This window comes from Marmota monax, unplaced genomic scaffold (assembly GCF_021218885.2).
Source record: "Marmota monax isolate L192 unplaced genomic scaffold, Marmota_monax_Labrador192_F-V1.1 WCK01_AAM20220418_F8-fsc00008, whole genome shotgun sequence".
NCBI lineage: Eukaryota > Metazoa > Chordata > Mammalia > Rodentia > Sciuridae > Marmota > Marmota monax.
Window position 1 is genome coordinate 24,468,177 of NW_026694432.1, and position 12,445 is coordinate 24,480,621.

At 55.0% G+C, this 12,445-nt stretch overlaps 1 protein-coding gene across 2 annotated transcripts in view; it reads left to right on the forward strand.

Annotated features, from left to right (window-relative positions):
* Usp48 (ubiquitin specific peptidase 48) overlaps positions 1-1,409 on the forward strand; it is a 67,660-nt gene extending 66,251 nt beyond the window's left edge. For both annotated transcript variants that reach the window (XM_046468653.1, XM_046468654.2), the window contains exon 28: positions 885-1,409. In XM_046468653.1, coding sequence (XP_046324609.1) covers positions 885-907 — 23 coding nt within the window. In that variant the 3' untranslated portion in view covers positions 908-1,409. The remainder of the gene's footprint in view (positions 1-884) is intronic.
* Positions 1,410-12,445: the final 11,036 nt, after the last annotated feature.

The following is a 12,445-nucleotide window of genomic DNA, read 5'->3' on the forward strand; positions in this document are numbered from 1 at the left end:
GGCTGCAATTTTCTATTAAAGTGAAGGCTATAATTTGATTTTAAAATTTAATCCAAGTCTAGTCTCATGACTGGAATTAATTTTAGTTAAAAGCATTTTTATTCCGGCTTCTTGGCCTCAGACATGGACTGAGTGCTCTGGCTCCCCCACCTGCACTGAGTCCCTGTGCCTTCGTGGAAAGTCAGGAGCGACCTAGTGGCGTTCCCCCACTCCTCCTGTTAACCCCGTCCTAGAGCAGGACAGTTCAGAGTAGAGAGGCACTAGAACTTGCTGAGCGAGGTCAGCCCCAGCGGAAGGGCTGCTGAACCCCATGCAGAGTTCAGGTGTTGGCTGGGCTGTGTCTCCTGCACCGTGGCCACCGTAGTTGTGCACCCGTAATACTCACCAATGCATCGGATACAGGCGCTTTAATGTTTACAGATTTAACTGTTGCCATCTTGATTCTTTGCCTGCCACTCTAGAGGTCCAGAGCATGTTTTACCAAGAAATAAGTTTAAAAAATCAGTTCCAGGGGCTCTTTGGTAAACTCTTGGCCTAGGTTGAAAATCTGCCTCTCCATGTGGCTTTATTGTATCCCTGTTACCACTACAGAGGAACTTCTGGTGGTTAAAGCAAAAAATTTTCTTTAGGAAAAATGACCATCAAATAAATGAAAGCTTCAGTAAAATCTGATGAACTTGTATGAAGATACACTTAGGAAACACAGGGCTTTCCACAGAACTAGGACTTGCCCAGAAGTCTGCTGATACTTTTTCTTAGCCTTCAGTGCCAAGCCATGTTCATATTAAGTTGGAAGTTCACTGTTGATGCGTCCTTGGCAGCAGGACTACATGAACTCAGTGTCTTGGTCACAGCTATACCTGCAAATGTGTTTCTTTCCTCAGGTACTGGTCTACTTGGACATTAATCTTTGAACACTTGCAGACACCAAGAAATGACCAGAGGGGAAGAGGAATTTGACGTTAGGGCATTAAAGAAAAGGTGGATTTAAGGATTAAACCATTACATGACTCTTCCAAAAGGCAAAATCCATCTAAAAGCGACTGTCCCAAATGCCTTATGTCAAATAAAGCAGATTGCACTGATGGACATCAAACTTAAAGGAAATGTTTCAAATTTTATATTTAAGGGGGGCGGTGGCAGGGAGGGGTGAGTAAAGACTGAACAAGTTTAGTAGCCGTAACAGTAAATCATGTTTACAAAGGAGATCTGTAGTCAAGGCGGGAGTGAAGTTCTCTTCTACTTCTTGCTCGAGTTCCATGCAGATGCGCTGGTCCAGAAAGGATTTGTATCACAGTAGACGGGACCACATTCTGCTCAAGTGATTCTTTAGAGACATAACCTGCTTACCAATACCTGTCTTTGACTCCTATCGTACTTTCAATAAAGCATGAAAGTGAAGAACTTGCCGTCATTGTGGAGAAGTGTCTTCAGATTTAGACGCCCCTCGGGCCAGCGCAAGCCCACCAGCTGGTGGTCTTTCCCTGTGTTGGTCAAGTGGAGGCAGCTGCATGTGGCCTGCAGTGAGCAAGGGACTGTCTCTGTTGGCCTCGGGGGCTTTTTGCCTTAGTGCATTTCAGAAAGCAAGGAGAAGGGTTCTTCCGGGCAGTGGGAGCTTCCTCCAGCATTGCTGTTACTCCCAAGTGGGAAATCAGATATTCCTTGTGCATTTGAAAAATCCCACCACCACCTTATCAGAAGAGTAAGTTGAACTGAAGTACATTTGGTAACACAGGTTGTTAGAAAATATGTTCTTTCCATTCTCCAAGTCGGCTGTTTCTCGAAGCGTTCTCCTGAAACACCCTGAAAGGATCTTTTTAAGTCACTTTGAGCAAAGGGAAAACAAATGAGAGTGTAGATGGGGTGTCCTGTTTTATCCAACTCAGAATTATTGTGACTAGCGACAAATAATCAAAGCAATATACTGAAGAATGATGAAGAATTTTTAGATGAAACCTCAGACTAGAGTTTGTTTCTTTAAAAAAAAAAGTTTTCTCTCTGTGTGTGTGTGTGTGTGTGAGAGAGAGATTGTGTGTGTGTGTGTGTGTGTGTGTTTGTGGCTGAGTTGCTGACGCAGGTCTCTTGCATTTTTTGGCCTCAAGTTTGGGCCAGGCCTCTCCCCACTCCCTTCCCCCACTTCCCCTCTGTTGAAAATCAGAATTTAAATAATGGATGGGGAGGCATATTTCAGCTTGAGTACCAGTCCTGAGCAGCATCCATGTGAAGAGCTTTTCACCAGGGTAATTATGGGGTTGGTGGAATCAGGGCTTGGTGTTCCCCTCTGTGTGTGCAGTGTGTTCAGTCTGTGCCCCCAGAAGGCGGGGGTGCTTAATGAGCCAGTGGGGTGTGGGAGCTCTGCGCAGCTCCCTCAGCACCCATCCTGGGGCAGGGCAGAGGGCCTCTGGGCAGGATTGAGGTTGAGCCTGTGCATAGCTAATCCTGGTTTTTAGGTCTCAGTCTTTTATTTGGCTCCAAATAAATGAAGCTGGTGCCTAGAAGTCATAACAAAGAAATGTATTCTTCCCCGAGGTAAATTGTGCTGAAGGTCAGTAGTGCTTGGTGGAATGGCTTGCTTTTCTTTACAGAGAAGCTTGTTTAGGGGGCTGGGGTGTCACTCAGTGGTAGAGCATTCACCTAGCATGAGCAAGGCCCAGGGAGGTTCATTTGGGGACCAACATGGACGGGTCAGCACCCTAGAAACCAATTTTTCCCAATTTGATGTTGATACCAGTTTTCAGTTTTTTCCCTTAAGATTTTGCTTGCTTTTCCTTCACGCAGTGGTGCGCAGACAGCCTTTGGGCTGCTCCCTGATCTCTTGCACTTGATCAACTCTGCCCTGGAGGTGCAGGTGGCCTCAGTGCAGAGTGAGCTGGTGATGCTCCAGGAGTGTCTCCTCAGGTTCTTTCTTAAGCTCTGGCACTTTGCCTGGGTTCCCAGTGCTGTTCAGAATCTTATCGGGGCCTGGCAACAACCAGCCCAGGAGCCCGGGCCTCAGAACCACTGAGTCAGGTCTGTACCCGCAGAACTCAGAGCGCCTGGCCTGAGGCCTCTCTTCTCCCTAGGTGATCCATGAGGTGAACTTTCTGGCTCCCCTGCCTCCTACTCACTTTGGGGAAGCAGGTACAAGGTGATAATCTAAAGCCAATCTGCTTGCATGTCAGATCAGGCCCCACAACAGCAATTGGGGGCTTGAGGTTCCCCCTCCACATTTCTGACCATTTAATCCCAGGAGGACGTGTACCATCCTGTGCTGGCACAGGTTGTTGCCACTATCTGAAGGTGGCTTACAATTTGAGCATCTTTCCTTCCTGGGGGAATGTCTGTGTTTAGGAGCCTTGTTGTTTAGAATTTCTGTTAACTTCTGCCAAAGTAACACGCCATGAGAGCGTCTATTTCTGTGCAGTCATCGCCCTGCACAGAGTTCTCAGTCCTGTCAGATGGCCACTTGCTCAGTTTGTGAAGTCAAGAATCTGCTCAATCAGATCCTGCTTAATGTTAGAAACTAATGCTCAGATTGAATAACCTGTTTTAAATACCCAAGCAAACTGTTAAAGCAAACTGAACAGGAAAGCCTGTCTTTCCTGTCACAGGCTTGAGGGAGGAGGGTCACATGAGTGCTCAGCCTGTTCAGAACAGGGTGCAAGCCAATGAGAAGTGTCACTTTCATCTGAAGGATCTCGCCCTTGGGCCTGCAGCTACCCCTGCCCCTTCCCTCTGCCACACTGATGGGCAGAATGTTGGCCTCGACATTATTGGAGCCCTTATTCATTAAGTTCCAAATTAACATCTGCAGAATAGTAGTAACTAATTTGAACAACTAGTTCACTGAGCAGCAGTTCTGTGCCCGGGACAGCCCACCCCAGCCCAGAGACCAAAAGCACACCTCTCTGTTGGTCATGACCCAAACTGGGTGACTTTTCCAGGCCAGCAATGGAGTCGCTTGGACTGAGGGTCCACCAGATCTTCGAACAGCAAGCACAACATTTGGGAGGTGTTGAAAAGAGTGTTAGAAATTGGGTCACCTCTGTTCCAGGTCATTTTGCCATTTATCTTGTAACCAAGAGAAGTTACTGGAACGGGCAGCAATCACTGCCTCCTACACCAAGGATTAAGCAGTAATCAATATTGTTGGTTTAAAATGTTTTTTTTTTTTTTTATTCTTTGCAATTAGACATTTCTTCAGAAATGTGGGACTTTTCTTCCCCCCTGCAAGAGGCCTTGAGCACACAGCCCATGTCCCTAGCCCCTCTCCACGGCCTACTGCTGGACTGCACTGGAGCCCTTCAGCTGGGGATGGTGGGCAGGGTTCAGTCTTCCTGTTTAGAACTTTCCCTGGCCCACATAAAACAAAGGACAGTGGCCAACAGCTTCAGTCCCTGTTTATGTGCAGGATCCTGTCCAGGTATTCAAAACACGGCTACAATGTTTGTTGAAGATTTATGCCTTTTGTGAGAGTTTTCTCTGCGGGCAGCTTCAGGTTTTTTTTTTTTTTTTTTTTTTTGTTACAAGAAATCTGGAGCAGATGCCTCTAGCCTCGGGCAGCAAGAGGCAATGCAGAAGACCAGGCCAGACGCTACTTCCTGTCTTGAGATTGTCACTGTTGAGATGTGGCTTAGTGAATCACACTGTCCAGGAGCAGAGGACTCTGAACAGGTCTTTCCTATGTGCTTCCCCTCCCCCAACAAGCACACCTCAGGACCAGTTCTGTCAGGTCGGTGTGCACACTGCCAACCGTGCCACATACTTCCTAAGTTCCTCTTTTGAGCGCCACTACATTTTAGGAAAGAAGAGGTTGCCAGGTATTGTATGAACTTGAGGTGACATAGGTCTGCTTTTAGAATTGGGACCTGGACCAAGTCTTTGCCATGTCATGCAATGGAGGTGAAACCAAGGTTCCTGCCTAGGTGGCTGCTCCTGCAGGCTCTCCACCCCACAACCCGGATGGCTCATTGGCCTTCCTCACACCACACTGGCACAGGAGGCTGTCCGAATTCCCCTAAGAGCTTGTCCAGCATAAATACTGTGTTAATCGCAAACAAAGGACATCATCTGCCTCCCAACATGCTCAAAAAAGGAAAGGAAAATCCTGCTTTTAAGGGCTAAGACTTTGTAGGCCGGGGCCTGTGGAGTGACACTGCTGCGGGGTGGGGGTGGGGCACCAGCCCTGAAAGAGCTGCAGAGTGGCTTCACAGTGCTGCTAAGCCAGGAGGGCCCTGGGCTATAGGAAGTGGGGACACTCCAGGGAAGCCATAGGCCTCAGCAGCCACTGGCTGGATTGGAACACTGCCCCTGGCACTTTGGCCACTCACAATTGTGTCTGCCCCCAGCCTGACTTTGTTTTGTAACCAAGGAAACCCCAAGCTGCTGCTAGCAACCAGCTCCTTTTATGATCCCGGACAAGTCTGTTCCCCTTTGAGCCTCCGTCCTCTCTGCAAGGGAGTTGGGTTGTGCAGAAGTCAAGTGGAAGCTCCATGGGAGGAACTGTGGGTCCTCCATTGCTCCAGATCCCCTTCTTCCCACACTCCTGCTCCCTCAGGAAGCTCCAGGCAGCGCTGCCTCTGAGGCTTGGCTCATCAGGCTGCCAGTCACCTCTGGTTTACGTCTGGAGCCTCTGTGGCATCTGCTCAGCTGCCTGTGGCGCGTCCCTGCTTCTCCTGGTGGGAGGCCCCTGTGGTGCTCATTGGGATCGAATAGTGCAGGTGGATGGATCTGTTTAGGTTTGGGGCTGGGCTGGATTTTATCTGCACCTAAAACTGTCCTTCCCAGAAAATGAGTTAACATTGTTGTGCTGGACTCATTTGCTGCTGTCCGTCCCCGCCCCTCTGTGTGTCACATGGTTTTTCTTGGAGGGGGGATTGAGTGAACCCATGGGGTTCACTAGAAAAGCCCTGGGGGGGAGCTTCCTAGGATCTCACTCTACTTTTTTGACTTTTGTGTTTAAAATGGGGGTAGGGCCTCTTGGTGTGTTTGTGCTTGTGACCCAAAACCCCAACTCCCAAGGGTGGGCCCCCCAGGGTCACAGCCTCTCTACCTCTTACTGATCAAGCACCAGCTAGGTGATCTCCTTTCCAGACAGGCTAAGTCCTTGCCGGAGACGCGCCTGGTGCTGACTCCCACTCACCATCTTGCCTGCCTCTGCGGGGAGGTATTTTCTCAGGCACGCCTGGATAAGCACCCCATCACCTGCACTTCCTGCCTAGGCCCCCCAAGGCCTCTCAGTACACCTGGAGGGCTCGCTGATGTGCCTTTGCTCCTGTGGGTTCCAGTGTATGGCCCATGCCCAGCTTTTCTCCCCTCTGACCTGTGGGCATGGCTGGCAGAGAGGGAGAGTCATTTCCAAGGGCCTTGTTCCCATGGTAGGGTTCTCCATCCCGACAGCCCTGTTGACATGTGGAGTTCACCACTGTGTCACGAACTGTGTCCATTCTCCAGCCGACTCAGATGTCCGAGGTCTGAAGCCAGCTTCCGTTTCTCAGCAGTTGGGAGGGCAAGGGTGGGGCCTGGGTTGCAGCGTGTTAAGTGTTGGAGAAAGAGGAGGCTTGTGCCCGCAGGCAGCCGTGCGTGAGTGCTCAGCCCTGAGTGGTTTGGATTGAAATAGGACAGAAAGCAAAGCTCGGAGGCCTTTGTCCAATCTTCCCTTCAGTTGCCAGGCTCCGTTCCCAGCCCCCTACGACACGTGTTGCCTCCTCCCCGGGGGCCCTGGCAGTCTCGGAATGGTGCCCCCCCAGGACACACGGGCCACGATAAGGCTCTTGTTGAGGTTTCTTGTAAAGAGGAAAATGCTGTGATTGAACAGTTCTTCCATTATAAAAAGAAATAGGCCCCGCACAGCGGAGCCTGTGTTCCAGGGTCTACTCAGCATCGGCACGGTGCGTCCCCCCATGCTAATAGGCTCTACGGCCCCTGGGGACCCTCGAATCTACTGGTTCAAACCCTGCTGGATAAGGGACCATGAAAGGCTGAACTCACTGCCACTGCCTCAGCCTGCCCCTTCCTCTCGCCCAGGTGGGGCACCTCTGGCTCCGCTCAGTGACCTGCAGTGGGCCATCAACAGGCCTCCCTCCCTTGGGAGACTTCAGGAGCTCGTGGTCTCTGTCTCAACTTGTGAGAAGAGCCCTATTTGGGGAAAGGAGTTACAGAGGAGGAAGGGGCATTGTTGAGCTTGGAAATGAATGGGAAGATCAGTCGGCTCACTGTGCCCCCCCAAAAAAGACGGGTGGAGACGTGATTCTTAAGAGAATCCTGAAGCCTGACTTCCGAGACAGGTGACCAGCCAGTGCATGCTGCCACTGAAGATCTCTAGGCATTCTGTTGTCATTTCCCAAGTAGCAATCATTTCATCTCCAGGACCAGTGCTCAGCACAGCGTCGTGTCTGGGGCAGTCGCTACACCACAGTCCCTTACCCATCATCCCCAGAAGGCACTGGCCAACATTCGATTTCTCCCTTCTTTTTTCAGCTTTGACCCAACTGTATAGTCCTTGTACATTCCTAGGCAGGAATTGAAAGGCCTCTAGGGGTGGGGTGGGCCCATGGTGAGCAGGTGACGCTCCAGGAGTCTCTCCAGAGCCTCGGCATCTTCCTCTTGCTCTTAACAACTTGCTTTGTTCCACCAGCACCACTCAGAATGCCATCGGGGGTTGGCAGCACCAGCAACATTGCAAAGTTGTAATGCAAATCCAGGAGTCGGGCCCCAGAACACTGAACAGGTGACACATCCACAGGCCACTCCTGTGTTCCTAGAAGTTTGAGGCACCTTGGGCTGGAGCTTTTTCATCTATAGCTGTGGGCGCTTCCCCCAAGAAATTCAGACTGGAAGGAGCGAGTGCTTGATCCCTGTCAGCTTTTCCTGCTTGTGGAGAGGTGGGACGAGGCTACTTTGCCTTCCTCTAAACTCTTCTCCTTTGGGGCGAGAGTCTTGGCCAGGTACCATGGCCCTGGTCCCTGCCTCCTGTGGGACTGAACTTGGGCCTGCAAGTCTCAGATCCTGCAGAAGCTGACTAAGGATTGCTGAAGACCTGGGATCTTTTTCTTAATGAAATGCAGTCCCTGTGGCTGGGAAAACAGAGTGGGACTGGCAGTCACTTCTAGCTAGTCCACCGATGCTCAATAAATATACTGAATACATGTCTTGTGTCCTTTCCCTTTCCTGAGCTTTGTGACCTTGGAGGCCCGGTCAGCTTGGCTAATAAGAAATAGTTGATAAGGGGGAGGTTTGTCTCCCCTCTTACAGCCTGTTTCCACAGTTATTAGAAAAATGGGGTAAGAGCCAGAGATCGCAGTGATTCCCCTCAAATGAGTGGTCTGTGAGTTGATTGTGTTCTTAGGGGTACCAGGCACACCCTTTTACCCGGTGTCCCCCACAGCTGTAGCCTTAGAGGCTGCTGTGTTTCCTGGCTTCCTCTGGGGTTCCGCCTTGGAGGGGAGCTCAGTGGAGGAAAGAAGAAGTGTGTGTCCGTGGGCTCAGAACCCCTGGCTCTGTTGGCCTTCAAAGAGAAGAGTCAGTGAGTGGCCTGGCTCAAGTGTCTGCGTTGCTGCTCACTTGCCTGGTGACCTTGGGCTGGTCTGTTCCCCTCTCTTGTCCTCGGAGGTCAGTCTGGGATGGTCTCTGCAGCCCTTTCCTGCTTGGGTTCACACCTTGTGCTGCGGCCACCTCCCTCGGGCTGCCTCCCCTCCACCTCAACAGAGCTCATTCTGCGAGGCTCCGCGCGCGCATTACCGGGTTAGGCTGGGGCGGAGGCGCGCCCGGGAGAAGGTCTGGAGCCTCGGACCGGCTGGCCAGGTCAGTGCGCAGCCTCTGCCAGGACACGCAGCAGGCGCGCGGATCCGAGGCTGTGCGGGCCGCGAGCCTCGCGCGGCCAGCCCCGCGCGTCTCTTCCTCTCACCCTGCCCAGCAGGCGTGGGGCTTAGGTGTGTCCCCTGCCTCTCGGATCGCCCCCACTTGCCCCAGAAGTTGTCCCCGTCCCCTTGAAGCACAGGCTGTTGGCCAGAGCACCCAGGCCCCGCCGCTGCCAAGCTGAGTCCTACCGCTGTCTGGCCCTCAGTTTCCCCACCTGTAAGATGGGGGCGCCCAGCGCCCACCTCCGCGAGCTGCGGCCAGGAGCGCGCGGCAGGGTGGGGGCCTTCCCGCCGCTCTCGCGCCCGCGGCTCGGGCTCCGCAGTGAGGGGGGAGCGGCGCCGGGGAAGGAGCGCTCCGCGGTCACGTGACGTCCCCCTCCCCGAACTGCGGCGGCGGCGGCGGCGAGCGCCGACCGCGTCCGGGCAGAGCTGCAGCGGCTGCCGCGGGCACCGGAGTGCCGAGCCAGGACGCCCCCGGCCCAGGCCCGCGGTGAGTGCGCCGCGCCGGCCGCGGCCCCGGGAAGGGGAAGGGGACGGAGGTAGCCCGAGCTCCCCTCGGCCGGCGCAGGGACCCTGCGCGGCGGGCTGGACCGGAGGGGGCGAGCGGGTGGGGACCCGGTCCCCGAGGGGCGCGGGGAGGGCGCCGCCGGGTTTGACAGCGGCCGCGAGAGGCCTGGGCAGAGCCCGCGGGCCGCGGCTGGGGCTCGGGTTGCGCCCTGGTGGCCGGGGTCCTGCCTTCCTCTCTCCCTGCGGCGGGGGCGCCCTGGGTTTCGAGGAGGGTCTGCGGAAAATTGGGCGCGTTTCCTCCCTCCCTGGGGAGGGCCCCGGCCCGAGCGTCCCCTCTGGGGGAGGCGCTCCGTCCTCAGTGGAGGGAAGTGGGGGTCCTCAGGTCCAACGACCCGGAGCCCAAAGGGCGGCGATGTCCTTGCACCCCCCCCAGGGAGAGAGCGCATTTTCCCCGCCCCCTGTCTGACCCTCCGCGAGCCGGGCACACGCGTCACGCAGTCGGGCGCCCCCTCGTCGCCTCCCAGGCTCAGCAGAATCTGAGGACTCAGTGGGAAATCACAGGGCGGTCCCCGTGCCCTGCAGGCGCTTTAATGCCATCCTCGGGCCGCTGGGGCTTGAGGAGGAAACCTCGCATACAACAAACTCATTCACCCCAAAACACCCACTCCAAAGCTGGGATGTCATTGAGCCCCAGCTCCACCCCCAGAAGTTCTGGCCCCAGCGAGTGCTTGACCACTGAGTCTTTGTTGGGGGCATAGCACAGACCTGGGTGGGTTCAAGAAGGACAGCCACCTTTCCTGTGGCACTTTGACACCGGTCCCTGGGCTTCCTTCTCCTCCCTGTCAAAGTCAGAGGGCCAGACCCCTGGTGGCCAGCAGGCCAGGTGGCCAGCAGGTGAGGAAGACAAGAGGAAGGGAGGTGAAGGGTACAAATTCTTTCCCAAGGGAGGCTGGGGCCCATGCTTGGGGATCCAGAGGGCGGTGACCCTTCCTTCCTGAGGGTATTTGGTAGAGGAAACTGGGGGCAGAGGTGGTCTTGAGTTTCCTAGTTAATGAGCAAGAACTTTGGCCAAAGGTATCCCCGATCTGGTGCCTAGACAGGCACCGTGAGGAGGTGGTGGCCAGGCCCGAGGGCCCCTAGGTCTCCCCTTTCCCCTTTCACGACCTCAGCCTGGCTCAGAGGCCCTCTGGCAGTTGAAGGGTCTTGGCAAGAGGTGGGTGTGCCTTGGAAAGGATTCCAGGTTTAGGATCAGTCCTCAGGTGGCAGCCGGCACCTTCCCTATCCACAGCAGCATTTCAAGGTGTGGGCCAAGGTCTCCATTGCACAGATGAGAAACCGAGGCTCAGAGAGGCTGAGTTCACTGAGTCACCTGCTGCCCTTACAGTTACAGTTCTCTGACTCCTGTTCCAAAGGTGGATCTCCACAGCCACAGGGTGGAGAAGGGTCTCTGATGGCTGGAATGGTCACAGTGACCTGTTCCCCTTTGCTTCTGGGGGGCGGGTGCCTCTGGAAGGAGGTGGGGGGATGGACTGGCTTGGCCGGAAGGTCTGGAAGCTGGGCTTGTTTTGCTGTCCCCTCCCATAGCCATGATGAAGTCCCACCCTGGGCCCTTCCCAGATCACTGCCTTCTGGACAAAGCCCTTTTCCTTCCCTCCTGGCCAAGTCCCTGCCTGGCAGGGGTCTCAGGAGGCACCACCCTTCACCCAGGGCTCAGGAGGATTCTCCTCTAGAGAGCTACAGGTCTCCTTCTGGCCTAAAGGTCTCTTACTCCAGACTCAGAGGCCCCTGCAGGCGTGGAGTGAGGGAGCTCTGAGCCTCTGCCCGCCACCTCTTGCTCCTGACCAGCTGTCAAGATCCCGAGCCGGGAGGACCTCTGTCTTCCTCTCCACCTGCCTGTCTGCGGAGCCTTTGTCCTGGCTGTCAGAGGTGGCTGAGCAGCCACACAAGCTGCACACGACAGCCGGAGACCCGCACAGATGGACACAGACACAAAAACCGTGTGACTCACAAATACCCTGAGACCCAGACACAGGGACACACAGACACACCCGGGCCAAGACCCCCGCCGCCTGCCCGACCCCTCGCACACTAGAGACGCGCCCTCCAGAGACGCCAGCCCGTGTGCACGCTGCCGGGGTGGTTGTCAGCAAGAGGAAGAGGGCCCTGGGAGCCCTCACCCCATGGCTCTCGCTTCTTTGGCCTCCCCCACTGCGCAGGCGTGATGTATGCACACGCAGGAAGAACATGAGGAAGCCCCACGCCCTAAAAAATGAACCTGGCAGACATGCTCCTGCACCCACCCACACCCAGGCCACCATGGGCGCACACATGCGTGCATTACGTCAGCTTCCTGCGTGTGGGATGTGAATACCTCATGGCCCCGGAGGTGGCAGGGCCCCTCTGAACACCCCAGCAGAGCCTCACCTCCATCCTCTGTTGTGCTTTATGTGAATCCGGCTTGGCTGCCCTGATGGGTGATTCTCCCTCAGTAGCCCCTTCTCTCCTGCCCTCCCCACCGCCTGTCCATGAAGAGGCCAGTGCAGGGGTCCCTCCCAAGACAGGACACTCCCAGCCCCCAGGTTCCATGCAGCCCTGGGGTTCCTTTCCTTTGCCAGCCACCTGACCACGTCCTGGCTTCCGTTCTACCCTCCCAGCAAGGTTGGGGACCAGCTGGTGTGAATGGGGGGATCTGCTCACCTCGTCACACAGCAGAGCTGCTGCCAGGCAGGGACGGTGAGGGACTCTGGGCCCCTCCACGCTCACTTGGGCCCTCACCCTAAGCTGGCCAGAGTGCTGAGTCTCGGTCCAAGCCTGGCCCTGACTTATTGGCTGTGTGGCCTGAGAAAATCATTTTCCCTCTCTGGGCCCAGCTCCAGCTCTGGGAGGCAGCTTGGTCCAGCTGGGGAGGGAAGCAAGTCAGAGGTGTGAGGTGTCAACCCTGAGCCAAAACGGAAAGGAATTTTGGCTCAGGTGAGCAGCGGCGCCGCATGGGACATGGCTGAGGACTTCCTGCAGACTGGAATCCCTCAGTCACCGCTAGGTCAGGCAGGGCTGCCAGGCCTGGGACTTCCAGGAAAGGCCCCCTAGAGTGAACCCCAGGA